This window comes from Rana temporaria, chromosome 1, assembly GCF_905171775.1.
Source record: "Rana temporaria chromosome 1, aRanTem1.1, whole genome shotgun sequence".
Classification (NCBI taxonomy): Eukaryota; Metazoa; Chordata; class Amphibia; order Anura; family Ranidae; genus Rana; species Rana temporaria.
This window is the reverse complement of record NC_053489.1, coordinates 271126203-271140177: the sequence shown is the minus strand read 5'-3', so window position 1 is coordinate 271140177 and position 13975 is coordinate 271126203. Positions and strand designations below refer to the sequence as shown.

Genomic DNA, 13975 nt, shown 5'->3' with positions numbered 1-13975 from the left:
TTCAGATTTGAAAGGGGCTAGAGCTAGACTGTGGCCAGTAGGAATATAAAAATGTCCTGGAATCATTAACAATATCCCATTATTCTAGCGCCCCAGTAGGAGCAATAGCGCCCCAGCTGCTGGCGGCAGTAGGAGCAATAGCGCCCCAGCTGCTGGCGGCAGTAGGAGCAATAGCGCCCCAGCTGCTGGCGGCAGTAGGAAGAATAGCGCCCCAGCTGCTGGCGGCAGTAGGAAGAATAGCGCCCCAGCTGCTGGCGGCAGTAGGAAGAATAGCGCCCCAGCTGCTGGCGGCAGTAGGAAGAATAGCGCCCCAGCTGCTGGCGGCAGGAAATAAGTCCCATTGTTAATGTCAGTGGGAAGAATAGTGCCCCAAAGGCCAGGTAAAAGGTAAGCAAAAGTGCCCCCGGGCCGCAGTTTGGAGACCACTGGTTTAAATCTTTGTACAATAGATCTAGCATTAGAAAGTTTGCCTACAAGCTACAGCCGTTTCCTGGTCTCATTTTTATAAATCAGTGAGCAGCAGCCCAAGCCACTCGTGTAAAAGCCTTCGATAATGGCTACATAGGACTTTGCGAAGCAGTTTACAAATGTCCTACCTGTAGCTCCACACATCTTGAGCTTGTGATCCAGTAATTTATTCCAAGAACGAAAACACATGCTAGGAGCACGGCAATAAGAAGAGGTGGGGACTTCATTCCTCTACGTCCGGTCCCCAGTCCCATCCTATGAAGAAAAGCTCTTTAAACCTGCAGAAGAATTGAAAGCAGCGTTACAAGAAATGTGGGCGAAACAATGTCTCTAAAAAGAGCAACTAGATTTCAAAATGCCGACATCTGCACCTGTCTTAACTAAAGGGGCAGAGCACAAGTCTTGCATTGCGCTGACATCACCTATCAACATCTTCCCATTTTCTTTCCAGGATCCTCTCCACATCAATGAATGACTTTTTTCTTCTTTAAAAGACCAAGTCTGACCAAAGCCAATACTTCAGTTACAGGTGGATACAAGTAGGGAAAAATCACCAGCAAGATTTCATCACCCTTTATACTATAGTAACATGATGATTTCATTCTACTATCCTTCTCCAACCTGTAGCACTCTATTTAAAAAAAAAAAATATGTAACAAGGTATAATTATATATATATATATATATATATATATATATATATATATATATATATATATATATATATATATGTGTGTTTATGGTGCTTGCTTTTACACAAATATTTTATTTTTTCATCTAATATGTGAACTAATAACAGGTTTATAATTTAAATAAATATTTCAGATCTTTCATTTATCTGACAAATTAAAGCAGGACTATAGGTAAAGCTTTTTTGTAAGGTGGAAAGAATAAGGGAGGGTTATAACCCCTGTAGGGTTTATTTTTGCATGCTTGGTCCCAAAGAGGAGATGTCCATTCACTTATTGTCCAATAATTAAAACAGGGAGTGGGAGGATATTCCTGCAAAAATTAAGGGAATCTCTTAAGGACCCCCAGGTCACCAGAACTATTATCCCCTCTATTACTTTTCTAGGGACAGCCCAAAGCCTGGGATTTTATTTTACCTTCAATGCACTTTCAAGCATTTTTTTTTGAGCACTTACACAGCTATGCATGTAAATCTTGTATATTATGGTGTATTAACTGTATTCATTCACGTTTTCCCAAGCGCTTTTTATATCGTTTTTCCAGTGGTGTAGTTTGGCCAGCCAAGCATAGATGTTAAAAATGTTATAAAGCAAAAAGAAAGCATCTTTCCAAGCTGGCACAATTGTCTGTTTAATCCTCAAGGCTAGCCTTCTGCAGTTTGAATAAAGGTCCAGCTTAAGCAGGGTGCCAAATAATGTCTTACTGGGCTGGGCAAGGAGTTATTAGCTGGCAGTACTTTACCGCATGGGGGGGGGGGGTCATTCATGGACTCCATGGTCTCGGTCCTGCCTCCTCCTGTTGAGAACAGCCACTCTCCGCTCATTGAATAGTCCGGTATCCTCCAGTATTTCTGCTATGCAGTCACCAGATCAGCTCCCGGTTCCCCATCGCCAGGGCATTCCACGAGTGAAGTCAACGCGTTTCGCTAACAATATAGCTTGTCTGGATGGGAGGGGCTTATAGCACTCACCTCTTTGCAGTAGTGCCAACCTTAATACAACTTAAGGGACAGTAAGAGGCTTTTAGTTTGTTGGCACTTTCTGTTCCAATAGTCTGCAAGGGTTACTTGCTCCTATAAAGGATAATTCTAATAGAAGAGTCAGTAATAACCAACTATAGTGGGGCACTTGTGGGTAGACTCCCTATATATTAACATGGGGAAAGAATTACACCTCCTAGAAAGAGGCCATACAGCGAACATAAAGACAAGCTTACAGACACATGGACAAGCAAACAGAGGTCATAGGTATCCTCTAGGTCTCAAGAAATACCTGGAGATTCATCTATCAATTTAAACCAAGTGGTGTCAGACCTTAACCTATATATCCACCATGTTCCTATCTGGAGTAATTGAAGGGTAAAAGTCATCTCTTCTTGAGGGCAACTTGAGGACACAGATTAGCTTTATTTACATGCCATCTATTTTTCCGCCATGATAAGAGACAAAATGTTTTGCCAGAGATTTTTCAGAGTTATTTTCTGGGCTCTACACACTTGGTTGTTACCTTGTACCCTTATTGGTCTTGTACCATGTTTGTAATCCTAAAGCGATAATCAACACGTGACAACCTGGTGTGTACTGATATTTGGTGTTCGGACAATTAGTAGGTATATGTTTTAGGTTTGTCTGTTCTTAATGCACTTTATTGTTGGTGCCGTGTTTTGACCCGGAGTGACTATGCTGGGGGTCAGATGCTTTTAGTGCTACAATATTTTTTTGATACTAAAGTTTACATTTTTCTCAATTTAATCCTATGATGACTCGTCACTAAAGTAACCCTGTTGGTTCCCCAGGTAGCCCTTTACCAGTTTTTTGTAGTATACTGTGCGTTTGGTTATGGTGGCAACACCCTAACTGGTGAATGGTCTATGGGAGCTTATGGTTTTTGAGGACCCGGCGTTTGTTATTTTTAGGTGCAGTCACTGTACACCTGGTTCAGCCAAATTTTTAACACCACTTTTGCTGATCTGGGTGGCGCTTGTAGGGCTACGCATGGCTCAAAATTCAAGCGGTCTGTAGCCAGCTTAAGTAACAAGCTGGTTTAATTATCTGTGCATGTGGAGAGTTATGGATGGTCTGATCAGGTCTGCCTGAAAAACTGACTGGCTGACCCGATTGGTCCATCAGTGTGAAAGGGACCTTAGTAAATCAATCCCACTTTTTTTTTTTACAAGCTCTGTCTTATATAAAAAGAGAATTTATAAAATCTGGTGCTATTGCAGAAAACAGTCTACTTTTTATTCAATACAGGCTTATAAAGAAAACTGAATAGAAACACATTTTGAATTATTTAGGGGCATAGTTAAAAAGAATTGTATCTGACATTCAGCACACATTCGCTGCAGGCAAACTGTACAGACCAACAGACAAACAGCAGAGATGGTTTAACATTTCCTAAACTACAGAGTCTGACTCCTTATCATTCCCTGCAAATACCTGGGGGGGGGGGGGGGGTGTAAGTAATTTGTTGAATTTAGTCACAAATGGCCAGAAGTGGGAGAACAATACAGTGTGTAATAGCTCGACACTGCCCACTAGTTTCAATATGGGACAAATTAAAGCAGTATTAAACCCAAAAGCAAATATATTGCATCTTACCAATTCTTAGATGTGATGGCTGCATCAATTTTCTTTTTTAGGCTTTTCATTCTTAAAACAAGCTCTCTTTCAGATTCATCAGTTTACAGGGATAGAGCTAACCAAGGGTGCTTAAAATGATCAGCGTTTATGTAAAATCTTTATTGCACAAAGAAAAAAAAAAAAGTCTGCTGTAACTGATCATAAAAAAGTGTGAGCTGAAGTTTGACCTAAAATTTGTTAGTGTATTTAAATCTGCTAGTACATTTCACATGACCCACGACTGACAATGCTGCTGTCTGCTGTGCTCATTCAACCAGAGTGGGGATATTCTAATACAGGAGGTGTGTGTTACTGACCAGATAACCAGGGGGAAACAGAGGAAGAAGCTTACAGAAAAAAAAAAAAAAAAAAAAAACGCATCTACCACATCCAATGATTAGTAAACTGCAATTTATGACATTTTTGGTTTTGGGATTAACACAGATTTAAGTTTATTCAGTATTTACCACCTATTTTGTTCACTTATGCCTACGAAGGTCAAGGCTTCAGTTTGGAAATGTAAAAAAAATGTGTCCACAATATTACTGTGAGCTATACAGCTATACATATCACTGGGCGTTCTAAAAGCCAAAAGGAACAATGGAACAAAAAAAGCAAAACCTCAAAATTATGTTGGAGTTCCACAATAGAACTGAATGGGAACACTTTTTAAATTACTTAGAAACTTCTTTATAAATAAGTAAATCTGACATTCACCACAAACATTCATATACTGCCGGTTCACACAGGGGTAACACGACTTCCAGCGCGACTTTGCGAGGAGACTTCAGCGTGACTTGGAGCAACTTTAAGTCGCCTCCAGTAGAGGCGACTTTGCCAGTGGCCAATCAAACAATCAGCTCTGTGGGAGGGAGAGGTTTGCCTGAGAAAAACATTTTCTCTTCCTGTAAAGTTGCTTCAGTTAAGACAGGGGATCCGACTTTGGAGGCGACTTCCATTGAAATCAATGGGTACAAGTTTCCTAGAAGTCGCCTTGAAGTAGTACAAGAACCTTTTCTGAAGTTGGAGCGACTGCAGTAGTGTGCATTAAGATGCCTCCATTCACTTCCATGTAATTTCTCATGTTGTGCGACACAAGTCGGATCCCAAGTCGTGGTAGTGTGAACAGGCACTGAAGGTTTTTCTTTCCCCCAGCTGAATGCCTGAATACATTTTATGATCCATACATTAGAGATTGTACTGAGGGACGGTAAATGGCACCATCATTGTGAAAATAAAATGGAAGATAAAAACAGGATTTAGTTTACCAATCGCAACTGAGAAAGATCAGTACCATTGCAGTCCATAAGAGTCATTCAGCTTACCAACAAACGTATTTTTCAAATTCTATTAACCAGGTGGTTGTTACACCACTATAATTTCAAATATTTTTGCATGTTAGGGCCCTTTCACACAGACAATCCGCTGCTCAATAGAAGAGACTGGAGTGTCCGATCAGGTCCAACTGAAAAACTGACAGGTGGACCCGATTGGACCCTCCAGCCTCTATGAAGCAACGGATGTCAGTGGACACCTGCCGCCATTACAATCCTCCCCTGCCAAAAACAGACAGATGGGGTCTGTTTCCATCAGATTGCCTCATGGGCGACAGCGGGCTGTGTCTGCTCTGCATACTGAAGCAGACCTGTCATCTGCCTGCTCAGCAGGGATCAGCAGAGAGATCCCCTGCTTAGCAAATGGATCCCACTTCACGGAGGCGCCCATGTAAAAGCCTTAAAATGGATGCAAATCCTCCATACACCCAGTGAAGTGAACAGCCTCAGATGATACACAGATGAAACAAATCTCCCTACATACGTTTTACATGTATATCTGCTGTCTTCACATTTATATACCATTTCGAAAGTTCAAATCGTGTTAGGAAAGTTTCTCTTCCTGTTTAACACAGAGTGCGATATCTGGGCATACAGCCAAGATAGCTAAAATTGCTGATTGGAGGAAAGGCACACACTCACTCTCATCATAGGCCGAGACTCTCAGAGGTGATTGTAACAGGGCTCCCTGCTAATCTATTTATAGCAACCTCCTCTGACAGAAATGTCAGGCCGCTTTTATCCGATGTGTCCGAGACTTTGTCAGAAATTCTCATGCCGATAACAGGGGAACGGGTCAGGAGAGAGCTACGGACTTGGCTCTATGAAATGAGATAACAAATTACTGCAGATATGTGCCCAGCTCAAATTTCATGAATTGGGTTTACATCCACTTTAAGTGGCTGCTTGGTAAGTAACTTCAAACATACAGATGTTTATTACTTCCCAAAAGAGATAAACCCCCCCCCCCCCCCCCAAAAAAAAAAAAAAAAAACACCCTTCTGCACAAAAAAAAAAAATCCTGCTTTTGGTTTCCCAGCTTCTTCTAATTATTAGGGGAATAATACTACCTTTGCCCACTTTCTCCAGAGGAAGTGAATCATTTTCATGAAACAAGAACATTTTGTCACAGTGCTGCAATACGTTATCAAGTCCATTTGTATTGTAGAACGTATAGGTTTTTGAATAAACAAAATTGTATTCAATTGCAACTCACCAATCCTTGGATGTGGTGGCTGCCTTCGTGCTTTTAAAACGTTATCCCCTTTACAACTAAATGATCCTGCACACTTCTAGTCCTAGGTTAAAAGCAGTCAGTATACCCCACTTTTAAGTACACAATGGGACCAGAGCATGCATGTAAAACGAAATTGTACATAGGCCACTTTCACACGTGCAGATCAGTTTTTAGACATTCATTTGCTCAGCGTTGAATCGCTCCGTTGGTCCCCACTGAGCCGGCAGAGGACTAGTCCGTCTCTGTACTGTGCAGAAAACAGACCTGTCAGGTCTACGCTTTCCTCTATGGGGGGGGGGGGGGGGGTGTGTAAAAGGATAGAAACAGACCGTTTTCATCCGATCCGCCAGACACATGGAAAATAGGGTTTCCATCCATCTGGATTTAGCGGAGTGGATCAGATGTCAGCGGACATGTCACCGCTGACATCCGTCGCTCCATAGAGATGTATGGAGATGTATGGAGCGTCTGTTCAGATCCGCCTTAAAAAAAAAAAAACAAAAAAAAACTGACAGTCAGATCTTAGCGGTCCACATGTGTGAAAGGGGCCTAAAAGTGAAGCAATACCTTTTGTCACTTCTAGGGTGTAGTGGGGGGTGTCAGGGGCACACTGGACTAGGGCAGGCTACGCTCTTGGAGCTTCAGCTCCCTCTACTGCAGCTGCACAATACTTGCGAGGCACTTTACATACACTCTGGCAAGTATGTCCGTACTCGCAAGTGTACTTAACGTGGGGTATACCTGTATAGTGTATCTAAAGAAGTGTTCTCACCGGAATAGGACTAAAGAACCCAATCCCCTCCCAATTTTCTATACAAGAGAGGGAAGGAGGAGTTCTGTATTTCTCAGAGATAACTGAACAATGTAACGGATACCATTGCAGCACAGGCAAAAGACACAGGATGCAAAGTAAGTAAGCCATTCGCTGCTTCTGCTACAACAACTAGACAAAAAGGCATACATTTCTCCAATTCCTCTTACACGGTGCTTGCTCAGCAACCCCTGGGGCTGCAAGATCTACTCTGATCAAATAAATAATTTTGCGCATACCGAAGAATGACCTGAAACAATGATACTGACTTCCATCAGTTATTTGTGCCTCAAAACACCAATCCAATCAATGTTTTTCCAGACAGGTCAACTTCGCAAGTCTTGCTTTTGCCTTTAATTAAAGACATATGGCCATAAAAGGTGACACTCTGCTTTAGAACATGATAAATTAAAGTGTTTGTAAAGGATTTTTTTCTTTTTTTATCTTAATAGCTTCCTTTACCTTAATGCAGTGCTGTTTTCATGTCCTCATTGTTCGTTTTGGCTCTCAAGTTGCTGTAATTATTCTCTGATCTCCACACTTCCTGGTTGTCTGTTTCCTGATACCCACAGTACTGGGAGCTTTCTATCTGTGGTCACTAATCAAGGAGGTGTGATTACTGTGTGTCTAAAACCCCTCAACACCAATCAGTTTCGTTTTCCAAACCATCACTGCCCTGTATTGGCTCTGTACAGCAGAGAAGCAGGACACATGCAAAAACAAAACTAGAAACTGAAGGTACATTATATGTTTGTTTTTTAAAAGGAATCAGTTAACTATTATGTCTCTATACCCTGTAAACAGTAATTTCAGCAAAAAACATTTTTTCCTTTACAACTCCTTTAAAGGCACACAACTAAGTTATGGTGGCACAACCTAATAAAATACTAGGGACTTTGCCCTTAATACAGTTGCATGCGTGTACTTCACAGCAGGGCTTGCCTGTAAGGTTAGTCTTGTACTATATAGTATAGCAGGGCTTGCCTGGTTAGTCATTAGCAGTATATCGAACAATCACTTCATTGTAAGCCACCGTACAGCACAAGGCTCACACTTCTTGGATTTCTCCTAAATCTTCTCTTGCAGAAAATACTTAACCACAGAAATATTGCAGACACAAGTTTCTCCGCATTTCTTCTATCCTTACAGCAGATTTCAAATCTCACAATCAATTTGATACAGTGACTCAATTTAATTGCACATTCAGAGCAAATTATCATGACTATGAATAGAGTAAATAATTGTGGCTTCTGACAATGTATGGGTTAAGGCAGATCTAAAGTCAAGTATGAAAAAGCTTACAAGCAGGCAAGCCATTTATTGCAGCAGAGCCACGCAATGGATTTTCTGCAATCAACTTCCTTGTCTGCTTGCAGTCTTCTGTAGAATGTACACAGAGCTTCATATGTGTAGCTTAGTTTACATTATTGGCATGGTGCCTGTGTTGGCGAAATGACTGAAGTCTGCGCGGGAGTTTCACCATCCCATGCCACCTGAAGACTGGCACCTAAATGAAACAGGGCAGAAGAGGTCAATGCTGGCGAGTGATCTTGTTGAAACCTTAGGAAATGAGGCAAGTATTGCAGACTTTAGCTTGAGGAGGAAGTTGCGACGCTGTGTAAAAACGACATAAAAACAAAAACCAGAATGCAATGATTTTCAAACCTCATGAACCCATATTTTATTCACTAAAGAAGAAGATGTATATCAAAATGTTTAAACTGAAAAAGAAATGTACATTCCCTCCCCCTTTTAAAAAGGCAATTTTGAAATTAATGGCAGTAACAGGAAATAAAGTTGGGACAGGGCCACATTTAGCGCGGTGTAGCAGCCTCTCCTAACACTCTGGGGGTTATTTACGAAAGGCAAATCCACTTTGCACTACAAGTGCACTTGGAAGTGCAGTCGCTGTAGATCTGAGGGGGACATGCAAAAAAATAAACATAATTTTAACTTGCACATGATTAGATGATAAAATCAGCAGAGCTTCCCCTCATTTGAGATCTACAGCAGCTGCACTTCCAAGTTCACTTGAAGTGCAAAGTGGATTTGCCTTTCGTAATTAACCCCCTCTGTAAACATCTAGGAACTGAGGAGACCAGTTGCTGGAGTTTTGGGAGAGGCAGGATGTTCCATTATTCCTTTGTCGTATTTTTCTTTCAAGATGCGCCAAATATTGGTGAAAGGTCTGGTTGCAAGCAGGCCAATTAAGCCCCTGCACTTCTACGATGAAGCTATGCTGTTGTCATTGATGCAGTTTAGCACTGTCCTGCTAACATTTTTAAGGCCTTCTCAAAAACAAAAAAAAAATGCATTGGGGGTCATTTACAAAAGGCAAATCCACTTTGCACTACTAATGCAAAATACAAGTGCACTTAAAGTTGCACTTGGAAGTGCAGTCGCTGTAAATCTGAGGGGTAGATCTGAAATGAGGGGAAGCTCTGCTGATTTTATCATCCAATCATGTGCAAGCTAAAATGCAGTTTTTTTATCTTCCTTGCATGTCCCCCTCAGATTTACAGCGACTGCACTTCCAAGTGCACTTTCAGTGCAATTTCAAGTGCACTTTGCACTTATAGGGCCAGATTCAGAAAGAATCACGTAAGTTTGGGCGGGCGTAGCGCATCTCATATACACTACGGCGCCGTAAATTAGAGAGGCAGGTACCGTATTCAGAAACAACTTGCGTCCTAAGTTACGGCGGCGTAGCGTATATGGGACGGCGTAAGCCTGCCTAATTCAAACTAGGCTGGTAGGGGGCGTGTTGTATGGTAATGAATCGTGACCCCACGTAAATGACGCACCTAACGAACGGTGCATGCTCAGTATCACGTCAAATTTTCTCCCTAAGATACGTCGGCTCAATGTTTAGTCGACGTAAGCGTAACTAGGGTTGTCCCGATACCACTTTTTAGGACTGAGTACAAGTACGGATACTTTTTTCCAAGTACTCGCCAATACCGAATACCGATACTTTTTTTTAAATGTGTCCCCAAATGCAGCCATGTCCCCCCACAGATGCAGCCATGTCCCCCCCCCCCCCATATCCAGCCATGTCCCCCTTACCTGCATGCCGCCGCATCCCCTATTGGTTAATACGGGCGGGGAACATTACAGCTTTCATTTGAATAGCTGTAGTGATTCGCGCCGCGTATAGACACTCCCCCTTGCTCGGGATTGGACAGTTCACCCGAGCAAGGAGGAGTGTCTATACGCGGCGGGAAACACTACAGCTATTCAAATGAAAGCTGTAATGTTACCCGCCCGTATTAACCAAGCGTCGGCGGCAGCGGGGATGCGGCGTAGCTGCGGTATGCGGCACAGCGGCGGGGGGGTGGAGAAGTATCGGATCTGGCATAGGGGGTATTTGCGGGAGTACAAGTACTCCCGCAAATACTCGGAATCAGTCCCGATACTAGTATCGGTATCGGGACAACCCTAAATGTAACCTACGCCCATCCCCATTCACGGACGACTTACGCAAACGACGTTAAATACGACGCTGTTCCGACGTTCATACCCAACATGACTTACCCCTGCTTTATGAGGGGTAAAGTTACGCTGGACCGACGCCTTACGTAAACGGCATAGCTAAATCCAACGGGCGCAAGTACATTTCTGAATCTACGCATCTAGCTGATTTGACGCAGAAATATACGGAAGCGCCCCTAGCAGCCAGCGTAAATATGCACCCCAAGATACGACGGCGTAGGATACTTACGCCGCTCGTATCTTGTCAACAGTGAGGCGTATCTGATTCTTTGAATCAGGCGCCAAGATATGACGCCTCACATTCAGACTTACGACGGCGTATTTGGAGATACGCCGTCGTAAGTGGTTTCTGAATCTGGGCCATAGTTTGCACTTGTAGTGCATAGTGGATTTGCCTTGAGTAAATAACCCCCAATGTCTGGATAGGAGCATATTCTGCTCTAAAACCTGGGTTGATCCTTCAGCACCGATGGTGCTTTTCCAGATGTGCAAGCTGCCCATTCTATACTCACAGTAAACAGTGTTCACAGATTTTTAGAAGTATTCCTAAACCCATACAGTGATGTCCACCACGGAATCATTCCCGTTTTTTTAATGCAGTACCATCTGAGGGCCAAAGGATCACAGGCGTGCAATACTGGGTAGATTCTGTTGTAAAAGAGATAGATATAGAGCTGCTCGATCACTTTAAAGCCTCGTACACACGGTCTGATTGTTGTCAAAGGCGCATTTGCAGGATTTTGTCTAGCATACCAACTATCCTCAAAATTGTCGTTTGACAAATACAAACCTAGTGACGTACTATGAGAGTATAAAGAGGATGTTAATTTCTCAAGCGCCATCCTTTGGGCCCCTTCTGCTAAATTTCGTGTTAGTAGAAGTTTGGCGAGCGTTGATTCACGATTTTCAGATTGTACAAAACAAATGCCTTTTAACCTCTTGACGACCGCCCCATGTCTAAAAGACTTCCTGTTTTTAAAGATGAATATCTCGGTAACGGCAGCAGCTGCTGCCACAACCGAGATATCCATCTCTTCTGTGGGCGGTGGTGTACACGATAACGGCGGTCTCCACGGCGGATTCGCCGCGAGATCGCCGTTATCGGTGGCGGGAGAGGGCCCCCCCTCCCGCCGCTCTCCCGCGCCCTCCGCCGCTTACCGGAGTCGTCGGTAGCGGCGGAGGCGATCGGGACCGTTCGGCAGCTGACTGGGGACGCGACTGAAGGAAAAATTTCCTTCACCCGTCCCCATAGCTCTGCTGGGCGGAAGTGACGTCAAAACGTCAGTCCCGCCCAGCATCTTAAAGCAACATTTTTTTTTTTGACATTTGAAAAAGTGACAGTTTCAAATTTTCTTTTTTTGCATTTAAGTCTAAATATGAGATCTGAGGTCTTTTTGACCCCAGATCTCATATTTAAGAGGACCTGTCATGCTTTTTTATATTACAAGGGATGCAATAGGAAATAAAAGTGATCATTTTTTTTTTTTTTTATTTCAGTGTAAAACTAAAACTATAAAACTAAATAAAAATAAAAAATTTTAAAGCCCCATCCCGACGAGCTCGCGCACAGAAGCGAACGCATATACGCGAGTAGCGCCCGCATATGAAAACGGTGTTCAAACACCACAAGTGAGGTATCGCCGCGATCATTAGAGCGAGAGCAATAATTCTAGCCCTAGACCTCCTCTGCAACTCAAAAAAATGCAACCTGTAGACTTATTTAAACGTCGCCTATCGAGATTTTTAAGGGTAAAAGTTTGACGCCATGCCACGAGCGGGCGCAATTTTTAAGCGTGACATGTTGGGTATCATTTTACTTAGCGTAACATTATCTTTCACAATATATAAAAAAAAAAAATTGGCAAAATTTATTGTTGTCTTTTTTTAATTCAAAAAAGTGATTTTTTTCCAAAAAAAGTGCGCTTGTAAGACCGCTGCGCAAATACGGTGTGACAAAAAGTATTGCAATGACTGCCATTTTATTCTCTAGGGTGTTAGAAAAAAAATTATATATATATATATATATATATATATATATATATATATATATATATATATATATAATGTTTGGGGGTTTTAAGTCATTTTCTAGCAAAAAAAAAAGTTTTAGTCTCGTAAACACCGAATCTGAAAAATTAGCCCGGTGGTAAAGAGGTTAAAATACGTTTGGCATAACTACATCAGTATCACCAGCTTCATTATTATCCCATTAAAGATGAGAATTTGACAATTGCTGCGTCACGAATGTTAATTCTAGATTACGAACAGTAGTTTACAAGACCGAACTCTTCCCAGTCGTTCCTTAATTCCGAGCTTGTACGTTCAACTTGTGCGACAATGTCTTTACTGACCACCCGAAAATCAGATGTTGAGTTCACATCTGACAAAAAAATGTTTTATAGCCTGCACATCCAGCTTTTGTCTGACGAAGATGTAAAAAAAAAAAATTGGCTGTCGAAAACTAACAATTTGAAAATCCGCAGACAGCTCATCTTACTAATTTTCCCTTACGATTTTCGTATTGCGTGTACGAGGCCTTACAGGTGGTGGTGGTGGGGTAACTTGTGGAGCCTGGGACCAATCCAAAACCCTTTCTATTGAGTTTTTGGACACTTTTCTTATTCCACCAATTGAAAGGATGTTTGGAAAGGATGACAAGAATAATTTTTTAGCATTACAGTGCATCTTGCCATAGGGCAAAATCTGTGAAAAAACAAAACAAAAAAAAAACACTTTCCTTCAAAGAAAGACATAGGGGGTTATTTAGAAAAAAGGCTGTAACAGACCTAGCCGGGACAGAGGCTTTTGGAGAGGACTGAATGCGAGCCTCTTGCCTTCCGATTATGGGCCAGGGCCTCAAAACAGGAAGGCGGATGGGTTATCCAGGCAGACGGACCTGGAACCTTAAAGGGGTTGTAAAGGAAAAAAATGTTTTCCCTAAATAGCTTCCTTTACCTTAGTGCAGTCCTCCTTTACTTACCTCATCCTTCCATTTTGCTTTTAAATGTCCTTATTTCTTCTGAGAAATGCTCACTTCCTGTTGACTGTAACTCAACACCGTAATGCGAGGCTCTCCCTGGTGTGGAGAAAGCCTCTTGAGGGGGCGAGCAGGAGTGTCAGGACGCCCACTAACACACAGCTCCTTTATCTGCAAAGTAGAGAGTGTCCTGACTTGACTGCTTGCGCCCTCCCCCCTCAAGAGGCTTTCTCCACACCAGGGAGAAAGCATTGCATTACTTTACAACCCCTTTAAGACTACTTTTCCAACATTCACGAGTTGACCCGTTCAGGGTCCCACTGTGGCTGTTGGACTATTTCTCAGGG

The 13975-nt window shown here is 42.4% G+C and overlaps 1 protein-coding gene across 3 annotated transcripts in view; it reads right to left on the bottom strand.

Annotated features, from left to right (window-relative positions):
* The window catches only part of GOLM1 (golgi membrane protein 1), a 115814-nt gene that overhangs the window by 77149 nt on the left and 24690 nt on the right, over positions 1–13975 (bottom strand). For all 3 annotated transcript variants that reach the window (XM_040355512.1, XM_040355510.1, XM_040355511.1), the window contains exon 2: positions 597–746. In XM_040355512.1, coding sequence (XP_040211446.1) covers positions 597–722 — 126 coding nt within the window. In that variant the 5' untranslated portion in view covers positions 723–746. The remainder of the gene's footprint in view (positions 1–596; positions 747–13975) is intronic.